Here is a 21,447-nt window from a genome sequence, read left to right as displayed (position 1 = left end):
ATACGATGACTTGCAAGATCTAATTTAATGTTTAATACTCCGTAATTTTTACTTTCTGTAGGTTTACCTAACAGATTTGAAATGCGCACGTATTGTAAGGAGGCCCGAGAGTCATTTTACTAATACATCTGCCTTAATTTTACCACCTTAACTCTAAAAATCTTCAATATTTAATATCTTTCAGTATTGAACATATCGTATTGATATTGATACTGAACGTTCAATATTCAATATTCAATATCAGTAATCAATATTCGATATTGATAAGAGCACTGAGCCAAATGTATAAGTTCAATTTCTGCTCATCAGATAACATCTCTCCATACAATAAAGAGATGTAAAAGAAGAACGAAAAATGTTCTTATATGATATTAGATCAGTTTAATCTAGATCATAAATTTAGTTTGACTACTTCATAATGACTCGTGACACAAGCACAGAACCTAGTTGCTTTTCAGTCCAAAAATTGATATTGGTCCACCTCAAATGGCCTATTCCACCTGCAAAACAGGAATGAGCGACGACTTCGACGCGATCTTACTCGCCAGCGACGTTAGCGGGATATTGCTCAGAATATCAAAGATGCTCAGGTCGGCTTTGATCTCACGCAAGATCCAGTTCCTCAGCTCCACTGCAACGAGTGAGTCAACACCATACGAGTTTACCGGCTTTGAGGGGTCCAGATCTTCGATCGCCATAGCCATGCTTTTAGCCAGGCGCGTCGTGACAGCCTGCGCGATGACCGCCGCGCCGGCATCCACGCTGGTGACTTCACCCAGTTGCCGCGCCAGTTGCGCCCCAGAGGCTTCGGCGTCAGAGCTCCTAGTCTTTGTATCCAGCTTTGCGAGGACGGAGAACTTGGCGTCTTTAAACCACCAAGGGTCGTCCACGGCACCACTCTGCTGCATCAGCCCGCCAGTTCCGAGACCCGTTATAATCTGGCATGGGACGCGTCCATCGAAGCGGTCGCGGCTTGTGATGGCGCCGTCGAGGATGTTCAGGAACTCCTGCTCGCGGATGCCGATGAAGCCCCAGTTCTTGAGGTTGTCGGTCACGGCTACGGCGCGCGCGGTGTTTTGGGTCGATGCGTCGGTTTCGGCGACAAAGCCGACACCAAGAATCATGCCCAGATCGACTGAAGAGGCCGGTAAGCCACGGGAGTTGCGATAGAAAGCGAGCGCATCTTGGTAAGCGTTGCCTCCGTTGTAGTTTCCTTGGCCACGACTACCGACGATACCAGCACTGGACGAAAGGAGCAGGAAGAAGTCCATGTCTGTTGGCAACTGATTATGAAGGTTCCATGAACCCTTGACCTTCGGTCTAATGGCCGCTGTCCAGTCTTCAGCCGTCATCTTCTCGATCGTAGAGTCCTGTTGTTATGTTAGCTCTATCATTTGGGCCAGTTACCCGGAATCTTTACGTACCTGAAGGACCATGGCTCCCTGGATGGCGCCCCGGATTGGAGGAAGTGACTCTGCGCATTTCCGGAGCACTTCTTTGAGGTGGCTCTCATCGCTGACATCACAAGCAAACGCATGGATGTTTGCACCATCGTCACTCAGCTCCTTGACTAGTTTCGCCGCCTCTGGCTTGCTGGCTCCGGATCTCGACAGGAATATAAGATTGCGTGCACCGCGATCTACCATCCATCTAGCTACGCTTCGTCCGAGACCTCCGAGACCTCCTGCCAGGATGTACGAGGAATCCTGTCTGAAGATACTTTGCTGACGCTTCGAAGGAAGAACCTAATGCATCTGTTAGCTCTTGCACTTCATACTTTTGGATTCTCATGCTTACAGGAACAATATCGTCATCACTTGCTTTCAGAATAATCTTGCCAGTATGCTTGCCGGTCTGCATAAGTCTGAAGGCATCTTCAATCTCCGAGTATCGATAAATATTGAGTGGCGTCACAGGTCTTACGATACCCTTCCGTACAAGGTCCATGACGTTGGAAATGAGTTTAGCTTGCGCCTGGGAATCCAATTTGTGAGTTGCAATCAGATTGACCGTTGCAAAGGTCAAGCCGTTGATGAAAGGTGCCATGTCCAATCCGGTGTTGCCAATAATATCCTTTTTACCAATCTCAATGAAGCGGCCGAATGGAGCGACGCAGTGCCAGGTATCACGGAGTGCCTCTCCAGCCAGCGAGTTGAGCACTACATCAACACCTCTGCCATTTGTCATTCTCTTAATACCTTTAGCAAAGCTCAAGTTGCGGCTGTCAAATATATGGTCTTCTGGAATGCCGTATTCGCTCATAATTAGCCGCTTCTTCTCTTCAGAGCCTACTGTGGCAAATATCTCCGCCCCGATCCATTGAGACATGATGATCGCAGCTTGGCCCACGCCACCTGCTGCGGCGTGTATTAGGATTGACTCACCCTTACGCATACGAGCGGCATCGACAAGAGAAGCGTAGACCGTGCCATAAATAAGCAGGAGCGATGCACCCTCTTCAAAGCTGATGTGCTCCGGCAGAGGTTGGCAAAGAACAGCAGGACACCTGACGAATGTCCTGTGACAACCTAACCTGAACGTCACAGCTCTGTCTCCGGGCTTGAAATTTGTTACGTTACGACCCACGCGGTGTACAACGCCGCTACATTCAGCGCCGAGCAAACCGGCAGTTTCGTTGACTTGCCCCATTGATACCATGATATCAAGGAAATTTAGGCCGGATGCCATGACCTTAACATCAAGTTCGTCGTCTCCGACAGGCTCTAGGGCTTCATAATCATCCACAAAATGGAGGGTGTCAAGCATTCCAGGGGCTCCTATTTCAAGCTTCAACGGACGACCTGGTTGACCGAAAGGTTGCATGACTGGCTGAGAAAGATTTTCCTGGTCTGCGAGCATTTCGTTCATCTCTTTCTGAGGGAAGAAGCGAGCAGTGTGAATAAGACCGTCTTGTACGGCGTATTCGTAATCGCTCGTCTTGTCCATTGATGTGTCGCACATGGAGACGAAAGCCCGAGTGATAATGTCTGCAACCTCATGCGGCGCAGGCCCTTCTGCAAGCTCGAGGTCCAGAGTAGCCAGCTTGACTCCAGCATGTTCTGCTCGGATAGTTCGGGAGAGTCCAACCATGATATTCTTTTTAGGATCTGGACTCTCCAAGGTGCCTCCTTTTGTAACCCATAGCACGCCAGCAGAGTTCAAGGTAAGGTATCTCACTGCCTCAAATCGAGCTTGGCTTACCTCAACCAAAATTGACTCGAATACCTCCACAATTACTATGCAGTGCTTGTTCTTGAGATCAAGTGATGGCATGTCTTCCAAGCTAACGATACTTGTTCCAGAACCAAGCAAATGAAGTTTGTCAGCCAGAGCATTTGAAAGAGATTGATCTTCGATGCTCGCTGACGAAGTAACAATGAGAGTATCGCCTGTGAACTCGTCCTCTGCTGGCTGGGAGGCAGTTGAAATAAGCACACTGCAGCAGTTATCCTTTACCGCCGGCCGACTGTTTAGGCATTGATCCACACCACTGAAACCTTGTTTCTTTAATGCATCATTCCACTCTGATGAAGTGAGAGTTGGACCTCCTTTTCGCCCGTCATTCTCGCCTGAGATAATTTAATTAGCTTCGTCGATCCCTCGACATACAGATAGCACAACAGATAGCACATACCGTTCCACCACCCAGGAAGCCATCCGAAAAGCATGGTTGCTCGGAGTAAATTCTGCGTCACTTCACCTAGAACTAGCTTGCCGCTCCTGTGAAGCTTCATCAGCGCTGTTGTAGCCGAGGAATGGGTTCGAGCTCAACTTACGGCTTCAAAAGTCGTTTCGCATTAGCGAGAGTCTGCTGGATACTGTGTGTCGCGTGCAGCACATTGTTAGCAATCACAATGTCGTATGACTCTGCCTCAAACCCTTGGTCGGTTGGATCTTGCTCAATATCGAGCTTATGATAGGTTAGGTAAGGCTCCCAATCCTTCAAAATCTCCCCTGCTTTGTCAAAGAACCCGGCGGAAATGTCCGTAAAAGTGTAAGAGCTGAACCGGGCTGGGTATCCCCGATGTCCTCCAAGGACCTCTAAGATCGGTATCGTACTGCTGCCAGTTCCTGCACCGATCTCGAGTATTTTAAGGTCGGGTCGTTTGTGCGCGGCATAGTCCATGTAAGTTGCAATTGTGTTACTCATTTCTGACAGGTCTGCAGCGTCTCTGTAGAACTCGTAGAGTAGATCATTCTCGAGCATAACCTGCAGGGGCTCAAGCTTGCCTTTGTATATTTCCTCAAAATTTTCTCCGAGCCGAGAAAGTAGCTTGATGTCGACACATTTTGAGGCCATTCGCTGTAGATGCTGAATCTCGAATGTTGGGCCGAGATTCATCCAATCAATGGTTCCATCCTGATGCGGGATTCTGCCTTCCACGGCGAGATCGTATTTGTGCTTCGCCCACTCGTACATAAGTCGATGATGAGTAGCAAACTTTGAAGCGTCTTCTTGGGTGAAAGTTTGAACTATTCGCCGGATGTAAATGAAAGCTGCTAACTCAAGATCACCGATAATCCTTGGATCGGGCTCACGTGGATCCCTGGTAAGGAGCTCGTTGGTCTCTTCTGGCGTCATAAGGTCAATATCCGGCTTCCAACGCATCTCAAAGCAGAGCTTCCTTATTCTGGAGGTCAAATCTGAAGATGAATCATCGTCAGTCATGGAGGATAGAGCTACAACGTGAAGACCCTCAATGCAGATATCCGGCTGAGCAGCAGCACCATCCCAGAGGAATATAGTAGCACTAGATTCGCGAACACTTAGATCCTCTCCGAGGGCATATCCGTGCAGCTCGCGGCCTGGTTCAGTGGTGACATTCGCTGAAATGTACATCTTCTCAACAAGGGTCGGCAGCTTGGGTACTTGGAGGTGTTCTTTCATTCCCGTAATGGCGCGGAGGGCCATTTGAAACGCTGTGTCAAGAGTAGCAGGATGGATGGTATAGGGGTACTCGAATTTCTGGGGCATCACAGCCTTTGTGTCTGGAATTGACATAGAGCCAGTGCTCTTGTGATCTCCAGATGAAAGGCTGGTTATGTTTTGGAACGTAGGGCCATATTGAAGGCCGATGGTCTCGAGCGTTTCGTAAATGTGCCGCGGAGTCTCCGAGACGGGACAAAGGGCCTTGGTAGCGGCATAGTGTGACCTGAGTTCTTTGGCTTTGGCATCTTCTTCTAAGATCTCGTTAGGCGTGAGACTACGCTCATAATCGGCTAGTATGAGGCCAGAGCAATTCTGCAGCCAGTCCTGCCCTTGCACCTTCGAAAAGATGGAGAATTCCTGCCAGACTGCGGTATCAGCGCGGCTGCCCAGTTTCCAAGGTCGCATTTGAATCGAAGTCTCAATCCCATCATCATGCTGAGGGACAACGATAGGCTTCCCAATCTTTATGTCCCGAAGTTCGAAACCTTTGAGAACTTTGTCCTGATCGGCAATCTGTTTGAGGGCCTCAACGGCCATTATGATCATTCCTGCGCCGGGATACAACATGGTTGATTGCACCTAAGCATGGTTTAGTACGCATGATATCGATTCGTGTAACAATATAGCTTACTCTGTGATCTTGCACCCAAGGGTTCTCTGATTTCCTTATGAATTGTCTCCACTTCGGCTCCATCGGGTTATAGTCGAGGACGGGCGCTCCAAGGAGGTCAAGGCGAGGCTGCTTCCTGAAACGCAGATTCTGGCTCAAGGTTGATTCATGCCAATACCTTGTAGAACGAGTCCAAGGATAGGACGGTAGATCAACTAGCGGGGTCGGTTCCTTGGGTCGTTCAACCTCAACCGTATTGACCTTGGCAATATCGACATCATAACCTTTGACAAATATTCCGCCAATCGCGGTAAGGGTAGAGAAAGCGGCATCTGTGCCCCTCTGTAATAGCGACAAATATGAGGTAGTAGTAGCTGCGCCTTGACTTGCCTCAAGGATCTGCTTCAGTGGCCCCTTCAAGGCAGCGTGGGGTCCTATTTCGACAAGGACGTCAACAAAAGGCTTTTGTTCTCGGCGACGCTTTTTCGTATTGGGCGAGTAGTCTAGCAGTCTCGCCACAGCTTCGCTGAAGCGGACTGGAGAAGTTAAATTCTCGACCCAGTATTGAGGATCAAGGTCTTCCGATGTGATCTCTCTACCAGTGACTGATGAGAACATTTTCACCTTGGAAACGGAGGCGGTATCTGGGTTGGTGCCAGCTAAACATTCTAGATACGCTTGAGCAATAACCTTCATGTGATGTGAGTGGTAAGCGTTTGAAACTTGAAGCTTCCTACTGAAAACGCCGTCAGCTACTAACAGGTTGTGCAATTGATCAATACCACTGCGGTCGCCTGAGATCGTCACACTAGAAGGGCTGTTGATACACGCCAGAACAATGCGGCCGTCCGTGACTTGATCAAGATATTTTGGTACTTGTTCTTCTTTTAGACCAGCTGCAAGCATACCGCCGTGGAGGTTGGGCGCGAAGCGCCTAATGTCCTCGGCTAGGCGGCCACGGTGATATGCGATTTTCCAAGCATCCTCTCGAGAAATAGCCCCCATGCAATATGCAGCTGCAATTTCTCCCGAAGAGTGTCCGACCACAGCCGTTGGTTTGACATTCCAATTGCGGAGAAGGTCTACAAGTGCAACTTGAAGTGCAGTACACATCGGTTGACTATAAGCAGTCCGGTTGACGTTCGAGCTCTTTTCGTCGAGGTTGAGTTCATCTATATCACGAATTAGGACAAGTTGGCGGCGATTGAGTTATATTGGAAAAGGGGTAGAAGTACCGAGCAGAGACCAAGGACAGCCAAGTGATCTCATATACTTATCAGCGTCCTGTAGACTAGCCCGGAAGTGCTCGTACGGCAGCAACTCCCTTCCCATGGCGTTCCACTGCGCGCCCTGGCCGGTGAAAACAAACCCTAGGCTAGGGACAGCAGAGGAACGCTGCGCCTTGCCGAACCCGCGTTCAAGAGCCCCGCGTAAACCGTCAGCAGAAGATGCAACACAGAAGGACTTCCACGCCATGACGCTTCGACGGCAGGCGAGTGTGAAGGCCAAGCGATCAAGAAAATTGCTATTGAATCCTTCATAATGCTCTTTGAGATACTGTGCATATGATTGACCTAGTCTGCCAATGACAGCTTGCTCATGTGCTGACCAGACGAGTAGCTTTGGCATTGTGAAAGACAAAGAGGTATTCCCATTCTGCGTAGGCGGTGGCTCATTGCCGTAGCCGTTTGTATGTGCATCTCCGTTAACAATGCTGTTAGAGGCATGGATTCCTTCAGGTATGGTGTTGTGATTTGCCTCCAAGTTGCGGGAACGCAGATAATGATAAGCATCGTCCAGAATAACATGGGCGTTGGAACCGCCATAGCCAAAGGAATTCTGTGAGTGAGGACGGGTTAAGCGGTTGCACACCGTATATTAGGGTCTAGGGTGAATGCTGTTCACTTACGATTGATACTCGGCGCAGACCAGTCGTAGGCCATGGAGTCAGCATGGTGGGAATCTTGAACAGGGGTTAGTAATTCGTACCTCGGCACTCTTATTCTTGGGAACCCCTCACCTTGATCCTCCACTCTTCCATGGGTATTTTAGGATTTGCCTTTTCGAACCATAAATGAGGTGGGATGACCCCCTTCTCGAGAATATATATTCCTTTGATGAGCCCCGCAAGTCCGGCTGCTCCCTCAAGATGCCCTATATTTGTCTTCACCGACCCCACTACAAGAGGATCCCGATCCACCCGAGTCTTTGCAAATGTTTGCCCAAGGGCACCAGCCTCAAGCGGGTCTCCTGCTGCCGTACCAGTTCCGTGGGCCTCAAAGTAGGCCGTATCAGCCAGATCCAAGCCGGCTGCGTGGTACGCCGTTCGAATCAATTCCACTTGGGCTTGGGTGCTTGGTAGGGTAATCCCTGGCGTGTGGCCATCTTGATTGAATGCACTCCCTCGAATCACCGCACGAATAACATCTTTATCGCGAATTGCGGCATCTAAAGGCTTCAGGGCAATGACAGCGAATCCCTCTCCTCGAGCATACCCATTCGCCTTATGGTCAAACGCTTGACACTTTGCATCGGGACTGAGAAAATTGAGCGATGTCATCGAAGCCATGAGATCCGGATTCAGGATAAGATTTACGCCTCCAACAAGCGCCTATGAATAATTAGGTCCAATTTTCTCCAATCGCTGCCCACAACCTGGACTCACCATCTTGGACTCTCCGGACTGCAGGCTTTGACATGCAAGATGAACACCGACCAAACTTGACGAGCATGCCGAATCCAGAGTTAAGGAAGGGCCCTTGAGATTAAAGAACCACGATACACGGTTGGACGCCATCGCCCCTCCACATCCGGTTGCAGCGTACTTCGGCCGATAATCGATGTCTCGGTCAAAAAGCTCCCCGTAGTCTCTAGTAAAGTTGCCGACATAGCAGGAGGTCTTGCTTCCGACGAAATCTTCCATTCGTATTCCGGCTGCAACCCTATTAGCTCTCTTAATATCAATCAGAATGGCTAGAACTACCATTTTCTAGACTCTCGTACGCCAACTCAAGCAGTGCACGTTGTTGCGGGTCAATTGCCTTAGCTTCATTCGGAGTAATCGAAAAGAATGGGGCATCAAAGCACGCAACATCATCCTTTAGGAAATAGCCTCCACGAATATTGATCTGTTGTAGGGAATATTAGACTTTCCACGCTTTCGAAGTACTCTGATTAACAGGTAGACTCACCGAACCGGCCCTCTCGGCTGCCGGATGGTAATACGAATCAACGTTGAATCGATCCTTTGGAAACTCGCTAAGAGCATTCCTTCCCTGCACGATAAATTCCCAGAACTTCTCTGGAGACGTTGCGTCACCTGGAAATCTGCAAGCAAGTCCGATGACAGCTATTGGCATAGATTTGTCACCGAATGACGGCTCCAACGACTGAGCCAGGGTCTCATGAACGCCATTACTGCTCGAATGGGTAATACCGTTTGCCATTCTGCCCGAAAAAAGATGGATGAATCGATTGTTCTCGTTGAAGATACTCTGAGAGTGTTGAAGGAAGTGCCTGAATGATGGTTGCTTCTGACATATGCTTTGGGGAGTCGAGCCTTCTTATGCTATCGGGGAGACCAAATTCTACATTCAGGGGCACCAGCTCGGGAGGATTCGATCAATTGTCCAGTCGGAAATCCGAGAACCAACTCATGCATTCATCGTCAACCAGAATTTAGCGATTGCTGATGTTGCTAGCCTTCATTTGTGCACCAAGGCCGAACACCATGCAAGTTTATTCTCAAGTTCAACTCAACATTCGATACCTAGAAAAGGCGAAAGGCTTATGTGGGCTGAAAAGCTACACTCAGATTATGTTCCCCGATTATACTATTGCTGAATAGGAAGGGAGACTCTATCAGGTGGCTTGGACAGCCATCGCTTAAGAATATTAGTAGGAAATGGTTGGATGATGTTTCATGTGCTTTTACGGCTCCGTATGCAAGGGAGAACCAGGGTTATACAAGGTGGTTCTCGAATACCTTGTCCTACGCGCCGAGTAGCTGCGGCTGCCGTTGTCAGCACTTTCCATATGCGGGAGCCGCAACCATCACCCTCTTAAGCATCTCGATCCTAAATGTTAGCTTTTGGATAAAAGGGGACTTCCGTCTAAGCTGTGGATTAACGATGCAGCTAATGGTTCTGTCCGATACCGGATCTTAACGTGATCCTTCGGAGACCCACGATGGAGAAGCTGAAGGCCTATACAGGGCTTGGTATTTCCACATTGATCAAAACGAGCCTTAGCTAGCCACACAGCTGTATTTGCAACCGAGTTGATTAATCTTTCGACACTGACGATTAGGCAGAATAAGCATAAGCTAGCTGAAGATCTTGGTGTCAAAGATGAAGGTATTTACAACATAGCCCGATGAATCCTTCAGCACTGGCTTTATTGGAAATAAGTATGGGAGTCAGAACGCCATCTCGGACAGATGCACAGATATGTCTGTGCTCACGACGATGGGTCCTACTGCATTGACACGCAACAAGACTAGCGTGTTGCGCAGGGTTTATCCCAGTATGGACGGAGGGCTACGTCTGCACGAACGAGCGGTTCCGCCCATGTTTCCGGACACTAGGTTTCAAATACACACGGCAGATGAAATGGCAATCCCAACTACCGAGTTTTCATGGTGCCGTACTCTCTCCTGTTTCCGTAAGAATTATGTATGCAGGAACTTTATGTTTAGGGTTATCCCTAGCATAGATAGGATCCCGTATGACCTTTCCTAAAGTTCCACCAATGAAAGTTTCAGGTCTGACGAGCATGGGTGGATATTCATCCAGAGGAAGCAAAATTGCGTCAGCTACAAGCTGAAATGCAGCTCCGTTGGTGAGCTATCTAGGCAAAGCTCAGCATTTCTGGGCGTTTATCGAAGTTCGTTAATTTTAGCGAAATTCTGGCCAGAGTGGGCATAATTCTAAGCTAATATCGATCCGACCAACATTGTGGTACAAGGCTGATGTTCCAGAAGGATTACATGCCTGTTTTCTACGCGGCCCCCACGGAACTAGGGCCTGCATGCAGCAGGCGGCAGGACGCTCGGATCACTATCAAGAGAGTGGCACGGTTTCTCGTAGCGCTCTCAAATTCCTGCTGCGACAGTGCGAGATAGTATGCGTCAAATCCTACCACCCTGAAGATCAGCGCTATCTGCTCTCTTTCCCCGGACTGTTTTGAGTAGTCATGCGCCGAAGCTAAAATCCAGATGAAATCCAGAAATGAGCTTTTATTAGACACTAATAGAGTCATGGCCACTGCATGTTCGATCGGTCAATCACTTTTGCATCACGTCGAACGGCCGAAGGAATCTTGCAGTTGGTAAACACCTGCCTAATTACCCTGCCTACTCACGGATTATTTTTGTATCGTTAGTAATTGCTCGAAATCTGGTTCTCTCCGGCCCGATTACGCAGACACGTTGCCTAGGGCTCTGAGCCAGTGTAGCGGTGAGATCTTGTCCCGGGCTCCAAGCAGCCGGATACCAAAGTAAATACAGCTAGGCCATCGTGTTGTGGATTTGAATGGTTGCACGGCCTTGGACTTTTACCCCTCAGAATTGATCTCATTCAATACATTCACAGCTTTTCGAGAGAACCTGCAAAAATGAAGTTTCTATGCTTGCACGGGCTGGGTACCAACTCGAAGGTCAGCGATTCTACAACCTGCTGTTTTGTAACTTTGAGGGCAATAGATGGCTAACGATAATTACAGATATTTGAACTACAGACAGGTAAGCATGATTTGATTAAAGAAGTATATTTGCATTTCGTACCAACTGCCTCAATCCCGAAGGGCTCTACCTGACGCTTAAACAGCACAAATTCGCGAGAGACTTGGCCCATCCTGTACCTTTGTCTTCCTAGATGGCGACTACGAATACGAACCTGCTCCAGGTAAGCTATTTCGCTATTACCACTACGGTTTGCATCATTGCACTTCGAGAATAAAGGCGTCTAAAATCACCTGGTAGGTGTGGAAGGAGTATTCCCTGGCCCATATCTGGCCTGGTATCCGTTGATCCCAACAGCCGACGAACTCGAATCCACTCGCGAGGAAGTCCGCAGAGTAATCGAGGATGAAGGACCCTTTGATGGCCTGATAGGATTCTCTCAAGGAGCAGCACTTGCTGCCAGCCTTATTCTGCAACACTCGGCAGAAAGCAACCCGCCTGTCAAATGTGCAATCTTCCTTTCAGGCGCCCTGCCGTGGTTGCTGAGCTCTGAACTCAAATCTCTCCATCGCCGCTACTCAGAGTTTGAGTGTAAAGAGATTGCAGCATTTGTCCCTGAGCATATGAAAGTCTTATTGGCCCACTATGGGCACGCTACTTTTCCTAGATATACTCTAGACGAAGAGCAAGCGCTCTGGCTCCATCCAGCAACAACGCCATTAAGATTTCCAGTTCCGACGGTATTCATTCATGGAGGGCGAAAGGACTATGGTATCGACCAGGCCTTGGCACTGATCGGGCTAGGCGATGAGAAAACTGGCGTGAGAGTCTTGAACCATGAGATGGGACATACAGTTCCCAGGGATGACTATGTTACTGATGAAATGACGGAGATGATTGCATGGGCTAAAGAAAGAGGGTCATATTACGTATAGTTGACTTGTTTTACATAGCTTAACATCCGTTGCAGTGATCTTTTTGGACTAGGTTAAAGTTGGAGTGGAGTGGACTGCTAGCCTTGATAGGCAAGCGTTAGTCCTGTTTAGGAACGAGCTAAACTGCAAGTAATTTGGACTAGAGTAGATTTGAGCTCAAATCCACTCCACTCCAGTCCAAAAAGATCACTGATCCGTTGGCAACTTGGTAGAGTCTTAAATAGATGAAGCAGAATGGCTTACACATGTGCCTTTAGTTCAATGTTTCTAGTGTTGGAATATATATTATCTCAGCTGTTTATATAGAGCGATAATCTAATCAGACTGTATATGAATTAGATTTTGAAGTGATCTAGATACCTTTGTGGCAAATCTCACCTTAAGATGCTAGTGACTTAAGATATGTTTAATTTGCCAAGAGCAAGTATGAGATACTACCTTTTTCGAAAGTGCTGCGAAAATTCGATAGCGAGCCTCGCCCACACAACATCGAATCCGGGTGATCTTACCGTATAAATTGAATGCCTACCACGCATACCACGCCTGAAACGCTTATATCTACCTTCTATGTCTAAGAGACTTCCTAAATGGCAGCTCCATTAAATTCTAATGCTACCTTTTGCAAAAGTGCTACGAAAATAAGCGAGCCACCTGTACGTATATACTTGTTTATAAAACCACTTCGTAAAAATGCTTCTATAATTACTAAAAATAAGTCTTATCTTATAAAACTAGTAGATATAACTCTAGAATAGATACTGCTTTATAATTTTAGATACGTAGCAGCTTAGTAGGTAACGTAGTAGTAGAGCTTATAGGGGTAGTTAGTATTTAGAGGCCGGATAAACTTGGAATGCGTTATATCTTAGCAGCCTTAGCAACGAAAAACGCGACTTAAACGTTATACTTAGCCTAACGCTCTACCACCTAAAATTCTATATCTACGTTATATACTAAGCTTCTACGTATTTAAAATTATAAAGCAGTATCTATTCTATAGTTATATCTACTAGTTTTATAAAATAAGACTTATTTTAGTAATTATAGAAGCATTTTTATAAAGCGGTTTTACAAGTATATACGTACAGGTGGCTCGCTTATTTTCGCAGCACTTTCGCAAAAGGTAGTATACGTAGACGGTTCCTCTAGTACGCATCTTAAATTTGAAAGATTTCTTATACACTACACTACTCTAAAATATCTACGCCGTACTAGATAATAACACGAAATCAATGCTCAAACTTTGGGCCCTATGTTTTTTACTGTGTTCTGCTCGCAGGTTTAGTTTCTACTTACAAAACCACTTCATCCCCTCTTATCTCAACTCTTTCTCCCTGTCCAAGCCCTGCATGCTCCAACGAGAGAGGCTTCCTCCGAAAAGCAAATAAAGCAATGACAACACTTGAGATAGCGAATGCCATAACAATAACCATTTGCTGATTGTAGCCCTTGTTATAAACGTCCTTAATTATGACCACTTCCGCTGGGGGAAATCTGGTAAGGAAAGTAGTGGTCTGTGACAATAGGCTGATCTGCTGAGGTGTAAGAATATCTTCAAGGCGCGGCCTCACGTAATTTGAGAAATCTGTTGTAGCGGCAGCGAGACCTATAACGGCTCCGAGAATGCGAAGTTGGTTAAGTGCACCAATAATTGCGGCTAGTCGCATTACGTTAATCTCAGCTCTCGTCACTCGAGATTTTGGGGCTATAGCCGAGGTAGGCGGGTACTGACCTTGGTGCTGAGGCTTAAGTTCTACTCTAGCGATAAACATGAGAGCAGCAATACTCATGCCCATACCAGAACCCTGCACTACCATGAAACCGTAGGTACGGGGCAAGACGTGAGCACTTGTCGGGATCGATGAGAGTAGACCAGTCCCAACGGCCTGGAGAGCGTCAGAGAGAAGAACTAGATAAAAACAAACGTTCTTTTTTGACATAGCTACTCCTCCTGCGGCTGCGCCCACAGCTGAGGCTAGCAGCATCGGAAGAGAGTGTACGCCTGCCAGTATTGGAGTGTCTCCGTTGACCACTTGGAATCGCTGTGGTAAGCCAATAATGACAACCATGTAAGGGAATCCAATTGTGAAGGCGTTCCTGTCGCTCCAAATCAGTACAATCTTCCCCATAACAAAAATGATATATTTACCCAAGCGCGGCCGCCACAACTCTGTTTTTCATTAATGTGAGCGGGAACAGTGGAACTATTGAAAAAGGCGAAGATCCAGAGGATAGCCACACTTCCCAGGCACAAAAAGCCAACCAACAGACTCCAGAGACGACCAATGTTGTAATGATAGTCGCACTTTTCCATGCATATCGAACCCCGCCCTCTTGCAGCCCGAATACGAGTAGGATTGTACCAACAAGAGAGAAGACTAGGCCCAGCCAATCCACTCTTGTGAGTGCGCGCTTGTAGTATGTTTGACCACCTGGGCGTTCTGGATATACCCAAACAATAAGGAAGATAACAGCAACTCCACACGGCACACTTTATTCGCAAATTAAATTCATTTCTGTTCGGTCATTTCGTAGGGTTGATGACTTACTTCAAAAGAAATACCCATCTCCAAGTCGTGCCGTCTACAATAGCTCCACCAACAAGAGGACCGAGAATGCTAGCAGCTCCGTACACACCGCCAACGATTGCGCTCGCTAACCCGAGCCTACTAAGCGGTACAATCTCAGGGATAACCACCATAACCATGGAGTAAATACCTGAGCCCCCAACGCCTTGGAACGCGCGGGCAATGATACTAGACATGGAGTAAATACCTGAGCCCCCAACGCCTTGGAACGCGCGGGCAATGATACTAGAATGATAATGTGAGTAACTATACGCAACTGTGAGAAAATAGGACATACAGCATCTGCATCGACTGAGCAGCTCCGCAGACAGCGGAGAAGATGACGAAGCATCCCACAGCCGCAAGAATTGCGTTTTTCCTCCCGAAGAAGTCACTAAGGCGGGCAAAAATTATCAGAAAGCCTGAGTATGTTAGAAGGTACGAAAGCACGACCCAGGATGCCTGGTCGAATTGGCCTAAGGCCGACGATATTGTTACGAGCGTGGTTGCGACAATTGTTGTCTCCAAAGATGATAGGAGTAACGCAAACGCCAGTCTGCCTCGTTAATGATGCATTCATGGTAAGGCTTGGGGGAAGTACGCGTCCACTTACGCAAAGAGCACGACGTTTAGACGCCAGCCAGTTATGGGAGCATTAACGACGCTCGAGTCCGCAATTTCTGGCTGTATGCCATCCTCAGGCAAACTCTGAGTTTGCTGTTCCTCATCATCCTGCTTCAAATTGTCTTCTTCGAACCCTTTTCTTCTTTGGCTCCCTGGCGGAGCTTTCTCAGAGATATCTTCTTCAGATGTGTTTTGGGCATGTTCTTCAGGGCCATCGTGCTTCTGGACATCTTCCTCGGATGTATTCTGGGTCTTCACCTCGAAATTTACCTGTTTCTCAATGTCCATTTTGTCCGGCATTCTGAAAGGCCAATGGGAAACAGGAGCTGATGGGGTGTCAGTCGGATCCAGTAGCTCTACTACGTACGCAGCTTGCTGATTTCGTTGAACTCACAGTCTGTATGCTAGAGTAGTGAGGAAAGAAGAGCTCAAGGGGGCTGAATAGGGTGGGCGTTCTGTGCACGAATGAATGACACAAAGTATTGATCCTAGCTCCACGGCAAACGACCCACAAATTCTGCTCGTGTCATACATTAACACAGAACCTTGCATTATCCCTTGAGTTCAAGTCAAAGCACTTATTTTATTATAGCTCTAGAGGTTTACGAAGAGTCGTGCATTTTCTAGTAGCCAATAAAACTAGCCGATCAAGAAATAGTGGTCACATGCACAGATATTATAATGTCATGATGCTTGGCTTATGCGAAGAACGGTCTGTACGGAAATTGAAACAAATCTGGATCTATTAGCGACGGAGTGAGATCCAGGTAGCGATTTATCTGGGCAAAATCTGGGCAAAATCTGGGTAAATGCAAAGGAGCGTTGCTGCATTGCTTAGCTTACAGCACATTAAACCTTAGGAGTTAGGCACTGTATCTCCGACTAGGCGTGAAACATATTGAACCGGCATAAGTTCAGGTCTAAGATCTGACATACTGAGCTGAAGGAGCAGTGATGCATCATCTTCTGTTCCGGAGGCTGCTGATCAGCATATAAAACATCTGGCATATTTCGAGGTTAGCATATCAATTTTTGAGTAGTTGCTAATGCAGGTCGTCTTGGCCCTTGTAAATTGCTTGAGCGGTAGTCTAACCTCTTACAGCAAATTAACAGTGTTATCGTCTTGGTCTCAACAGAGAGAGGCTACCGTGGGAGCGGTTCGTAGCCTGGTATAAACGTTGGCCCGTTCTTAGTTCGCTTAATTGCGGAACCTTTGCGCTCAGACCTCTACGCTGCTTAGGAGCTATTTAGCCAGACGCATGGCAGCCAGCGGGTCAATCAAGGCAACAGGCAGATCCTTCAAGATCTACACCCTCCTGTCAACTCCGGTGGTTAGCGCAGCCACGTCTGCACGGCCTTTCTTTCCCTTAAACAGCAGAAATACCAAAACTTCCCCTTCAAAAAGACCGTGCAGACGTGGCTGCGCTAACCACCGGAGTTGACAGGAGGATGTATGGTACGCGTGTATCCTCGGTGCCTCGGTGCCTCGGTGCCTCGGTCCAGAGCATCGCTTCCATTCTCTCGGGCTCATCGTTCGGCCAGCCCGGGCATGCGCTGAGGACGTGGCAGGATGCTTGGGCTGACAGCCAAGACATGTATCCACGGCCGCAAGCCGACGCCACGCCGGCGTTGGCCCCCAGCGCGGAGGGGTGGGTCTCTACAAGGACGTTCCTTGAACTTGGTTTTAAGCATATTTAGTTCGAGCCAATGGCGATCCGAGCTTCCGAGCTACGAGCTGGGAATCTGCTTGAGCCTTATTCAATTTTTAGCGGATTGCTTCCACACACCTACATTAGATAGACCGTGGCGCTTTTGACGGTGTCGGGCTAACCAAAAAACCCGAAGGACGCGCTTCGAGGTATTGCAGCTAGACGGCCTTTTGGAGGTATTGATTGAAGCATTTTTCGCTCACAAAGTTCCATCATTCGGCTTTCCTAGTTGCTATTGCGTTGAAGAACTTTCTCCAGAGTGCAAACGCACTTTTCGTCTTTTCAAATATGGGCAAAATAAGTCAGCCTACTGACGGAGCAACTGGCAAGCCGCTTGATGGCTTCATGCCACTTAATCCGATGATATCCCTATATACTCCTCCACATAGGCCTACGACGCCGGAATCCCTCGAAGCACCAAACCTCATTATCTTAGCTCCGTGGATGGACTCCGAGCCACGACACATCCACAAGTATATTTCCCCATACCAGAAGCTCTTCCCTTCTGCGAGGATACTCCTCATCAGGAGTGTGCTAGCAGACCTTCTCTACCGTCCGTCACCCCTCCAACAGTGGCAGCTGAAACCGGCGGCCGACACAATACGTGCGTGTCTTTCCAAAACCGAGAAACCCAAAATCCTGCTTCATCTCTTTTCCAACGGCGGGGCTCAACAGACTTGTCAATTGGCCAGACTGTGGAAGAAGGAGCAAGGAGGCTCTCTGCCGCTCACAGGCATGATACTGGACAGCGCGCCGGAGCGCGGGGAATATTGGCGGGTTATGCCAGCACTGCTTCAAGGCCTACCGCGAAATGTGCTGTTGCGTAGCGTTGGCACCGTTTTGGTCCACTTGGCTACGTCTTGGGTTTGGATTCTGCAACATGTCTTTCGCATCGATAATGTCGGCGAGGTCATTGCGCGAGATCTCAACGACCCAGCCCTCATGCCAAAGATACCAAGATGCTACTTGTACTCGAGAGAGGATAGCATTGTGGACTGGCAGGCCGTGGAGCATCATGCAGGGGATGCGAAGAAATTGGATTGGCCGGTGCACACGGTTAAATTCGAGGGTACAAAGCATGTCGCGCATGTTATTGGGAACGAACAAAAGTATTGGGATACCGTCATCCGTCTATGGCAAGAATGTTCAAAACTTCAGGCTGCCAGCGCTTCTGTGGGTAGTAACTCACACGGTATGCATCTAGCGCAGCTGTAGTGCGATTGAGGCCAGTGTGTTCGACAGGCAATCAATCGCAGGCAGGGACCCCCGGTTGCGATTGATTGGCCAAAATCCTGGTTGCGATTGATCGACTGATGAGAATTAGCTGATTGATTGAAATGATTGCGATTGATTGCCAAGAATTACCCAATTGGGTAGTCCGTGATAGAGAATCTGGGTACTAGATTTTTTTTAGCAGAGCTTTGCCTTATATAGTAAATATACACTCCAAAAATAAGTCCTCCNTATACTCNTTATTTATCCTCATCCTTTTCTAAATGCCCTTTATTTAACTAGCTCTTCTAAAGCTCCAGCGCCTTAATNGTCTTATTAGCNAGGCGGTTCCGGTTATTAGTAATTACGTTATTAGCAGAGCTAAACTTACGCTCGNACTTAGAGCTTATCGCTAGTATAGAAAAGAGGTCCATTGCTATACAATAGAGGATTGGATAGACGTGCTTAATACCTTACTAATAAGCCAGCGGGTTAACAATATATTATTNAGCTTTAGTGGGGGTATCTTTAGTAAAGCGCTTAAGTTTAGATTTAAGTCTTTAACGCTTGCGAGCTCTATATTNACTAGTAAGCATACTATAAAAGTTAAAGCCTTCTTCGCCTAATAATAANAAATCTAAATTACGACGCTTCTTATATATAAGCCGCTTAGGAGTAACCGGCTTATTATCCTCCTTATCCTTTAACTGCGTATACTTCTCCTTATACTGCTTATATAACGCAGTAACATCTTTCTTANATTATAATTACCATACAGCCTTACTGGCCNACTCCTATTTAAAGTAGTTAAACTTATAGGCTAAGTAGAGGACAATTACTGCTTAGTAGATAGGTGTTTAGTTAGTAAGGCTAAAATATTTAATAAGCTTTATATATACGTAATAAACTCCTACTTTATAGTACTCCAAGTACTCNACCGGCGACGCCTTAATCTTATTATTAGCTCGTTATAGGACCTTAAATATATAGTTTATACTTTAAAGGACCTCCTAAACTGCACTATAAGAGCCCTTAAAGCCTCTGGCGTTTACGTTACCTTATAGTTTATTAGTAAGAGTNTTAAAAGGCTTAAGTTACTTAAACTTCTTTAGTATCTTAAAGTCCTTATTTATAAGAAAGTCCTGTAAGAGATTATACGTATTTTTATNGGTAGGCTTAACCCAGCGGGTTTAGTAGAGTTTAATAGGGTTCTAAAGTTTAAGTACTATTAGACGTAAGAAGTTAGCAAAAGTTTATTTTTAAGCAATTTAATGGTAAGAGGCTAAGCGTTATCGCTATTAAATTCCATTAAATCTACTAGTGGAGGGGTAAGCTATAGGCTGTATCTACGCGCGCTAAAGGTAGTTTAATGATATAATAAGGTGGTAGAGAATGGTAGAGGTTAAGTAGAATATTTAGCAANGACTAAACTTTATATAGAACCCCACCTAAAAGGAAACAATTACATTAGAACATACCTCTCTTAATTATTATATATATAGCGTTCTAGCGTACTCCACCATCTTTTAAGAGTTTTAGATAGAAGACTTTCTTATTACCTTCCTTATAGTTAGTCTAGTAGTTCTAAAAGGCNATTTACCGCTAATTAGTTTATCTAATATATACCGTAATTATCTTTACTCTACNAATTAGCCCTATCTTACTCTAGATTTAGAAGATATTATTAGTACCTANACTAGCAATTTACTTTTAAAGCTTGCTTATACCTTTACTAAAGAGCGCGGCCTTAATAATAAGGTTAATAATATGTCTAGCGTACNGAAGTTAAGCCTATTTTAGATCTATAGTTAAAAATATTATTATAATCGTTTCTATAAGCTTATTATTATTTTTGGCGTTATCCATTATAAAGGCGCCAATATTATCCTCTATATAATATTTTATAATTATATCTATAATTAATTACGTAATGTTAGAGCTGGTATAGGAGCCAATTAATTAAGGGAGGCTAATAAGGGTGGTAGAAAGGTTACCTTTAGTAGCTAATTTAGGTAAGCGATAACTTATTAATATAGAAGTTAAACTTACTAATCTAGTAAGCAACAACGCCAACGTAATTACGCTTATTTTCTCCCGTCTAAAGGTCGCTACTAATATTAACCTTACTAATACTCTTTTTTAGAAGGCCTTTGATTATAAGCCATTACTTAGGTAGAGCTTTAAGCACCTATTCGCTAATAGTGCTAGCTAAGGTAGCAGCTAAATAAGGTATAGTAAGTAGCTTCTTAAGCCGTAAGCTGCATACCTGCCAAAAGGTTACATTATTAGTAATAATCTAATCTATATAGTTCTGATTATATTTCTCGCTATTAAATAGTATTTAAGAGTTCGCTGCTTTAGATTTAGTAGTAGGCTTTAGAGTTGCGGTAATGGCAACTTTAAAAGGGCTGCCTGGTAGAGACGTTAATAATTTAACGTTTTTGCTGTCTCGTGTAATAATAATATTATGCCATTTTCTTATATGCCTTGCTGCTTTAGTAGTACTTTTTAATAGATATACGCCCTCCTAGTATCGTTTAGAGATATAGTAGAGCTTATAAACCCACTAGCGCCTACCCTCTTTATCCTTAATATCTGCACTATGCCTATAGATTGGTAAGGGTGTAAAACCAGTATTAACGTGCCGCTTGTGCCTGGCTTAATAGTAAGGTTCTTTTAATAGGTTTAAATTATGGCAAAGCTTATTCTACTTAATCGTAAAGATATAAGAAGCTATAGCGTTACCCAGTTATATATTTAATGGAGTTAGTTAAGGTAGAGTAGGTGTTTCGGGCACCTTACTACCCTATAATTTAGGCGCGTCGTTAATTAGAATAGGGGAATTATGCGTTAACGGTGTTAAATTTGATAATAATAAAGACGGTAAGGGTAAGGGCGAGGTTTTAGGCCTTTGTTTGGCTTATTAGAAGGGGTTAAGAGGCATAATATTAGAGGTAGTTAAGGTAATAGAGGTTGGAAGATAATTAAGAAAACTCTATAGGGACAGGCGTAAGTAAATATAACTAATAAAACGCGTTCTAGTGGTAGACTACGCTAAACCTATTAATCTTGGCGTATTTAATTGCTGCATTCCCAAGCAATCTAATTAGATTAATACTGCACACCTCATTAAAATCGTACACCTTAATACCAAAAGTCTATCATGAACCATCCCTCCGT

At 46.0% G+C, this 21,447-nt stretch overlaps 4 protein-coding genes across 4 annotated transcripts; 2 read left to right on the top strand and 2 right to left on the bottom strand.

Annotated features, from left to right (window-relative positions):
- Positions 1-408: 408 nt before the first annotated feature.
- pks5 (polyketide synthase) lies at positions 409-8,908 on the bottom strand. Its single transcript, XM_067646631.1, has 12 exons — positions 8,732-8,908; positions 8,524-8,668; positions 8,206-8,474; positions 7,561-8,151; positions 7,450-7,503; positions 6,776-7,379; positions 5,562-6,712; positions 3,777-5,509; positions 3,635-3,720; positions 1,798-3,569; positions 1,425-1,745; positions 409-1,370 (listed from the first exon to the last, which is right to left on the bottom strand). The coding sequence occupies exons 1-12, from the start codon at positions 8,897-8,899 to the stop codon at positions 492-494; spliced, it is 7,773 nt and encodes a 2,590-aa protein (XP_067501323.1). The 5' UTR covers positions 8,900-8,908; the 3' UTR covers positions 409-491.
- Positions 8,909-11,153: 2,245 nt separating this feature from the next.
- K441DRAFT_679345 (uncharacterized protein) lies at positions 11,154-12,155 on the top strand (the record flags this gene model as incomplete). The annotated part of the gene is made up of 4 exons (XM_067651253.1): positions 11,154-11,195; positions 11,262-11,280; positions 11,366-11,443; positions 11,521-12,155. The coding sequence occupies 4 exons, from the start codon at positions 11,154-11,156 to the stop codon at positions 12,153-12,155; spliced, it is 774 nt and encodes a 257-aa protein (XP_067501322.1).
- A 1,185-nt stretch (positions 12,156-13,340) lies between these two features.
- On the bottom strand, positions 13,341-15,386 carry K441DRAFT_728232 (drug resistance transporter EmrB/QacA subfamily; the record flags this gene model as incomplete). Its single annotated transcript, XM_067654173.1, has 6 exons — positions 13,341-13,812; positions 13,888-14,252; positions 14,305-14,646; positions 14,705-14,911; positions 15,021-15,278; positions 15,336-15,386. Coding segments are annotated over 6 exons (1,588 nt in total), but the record flags the coding sequence as incomplete, so codon positions are not given.
- Positions 15,387-17,773: 2,387 nt separating this feature from the next.
- K441DRAFT_664034 (uncharacterized protein) lies at positions 17,774-18,518 on the top strand. Its single transcript, XM_067649286.1, has one exon. The coding sequence runs from the start codon at positions 17,791-17,793 to the stop codon at positions 18,268-18,270; it is 480 nt and encodes a 159-aa protein (XP_067501320.1). The 5' UTR covers positions 17,774-17,790; the 3' UTR covers positions 18,271-18,518.
- The last annotated feature ends 2,929 nt before the right edge of the window (positions 18,519-21,447 follow it).

The sequence above is a fragment of the Cenococcum geophilum genome, assembly GCF_001692895.1.
Source record: "Cenococcum geophilum 1.58 unplaced genomic scaffold K441scaffold_36, whole genome shotgun sequence".
Taxonomy (NCBI): domain Eukaryota; kingdom Fungi; phylum Ascomycota; class Dothideomycetes; order Gloniales; family Gloniaceae; genus Cenococcum; species Cenococcum geophilum.
This window is presented reverse-complemented; position numbering and strand designations above follow the sequence as displayed.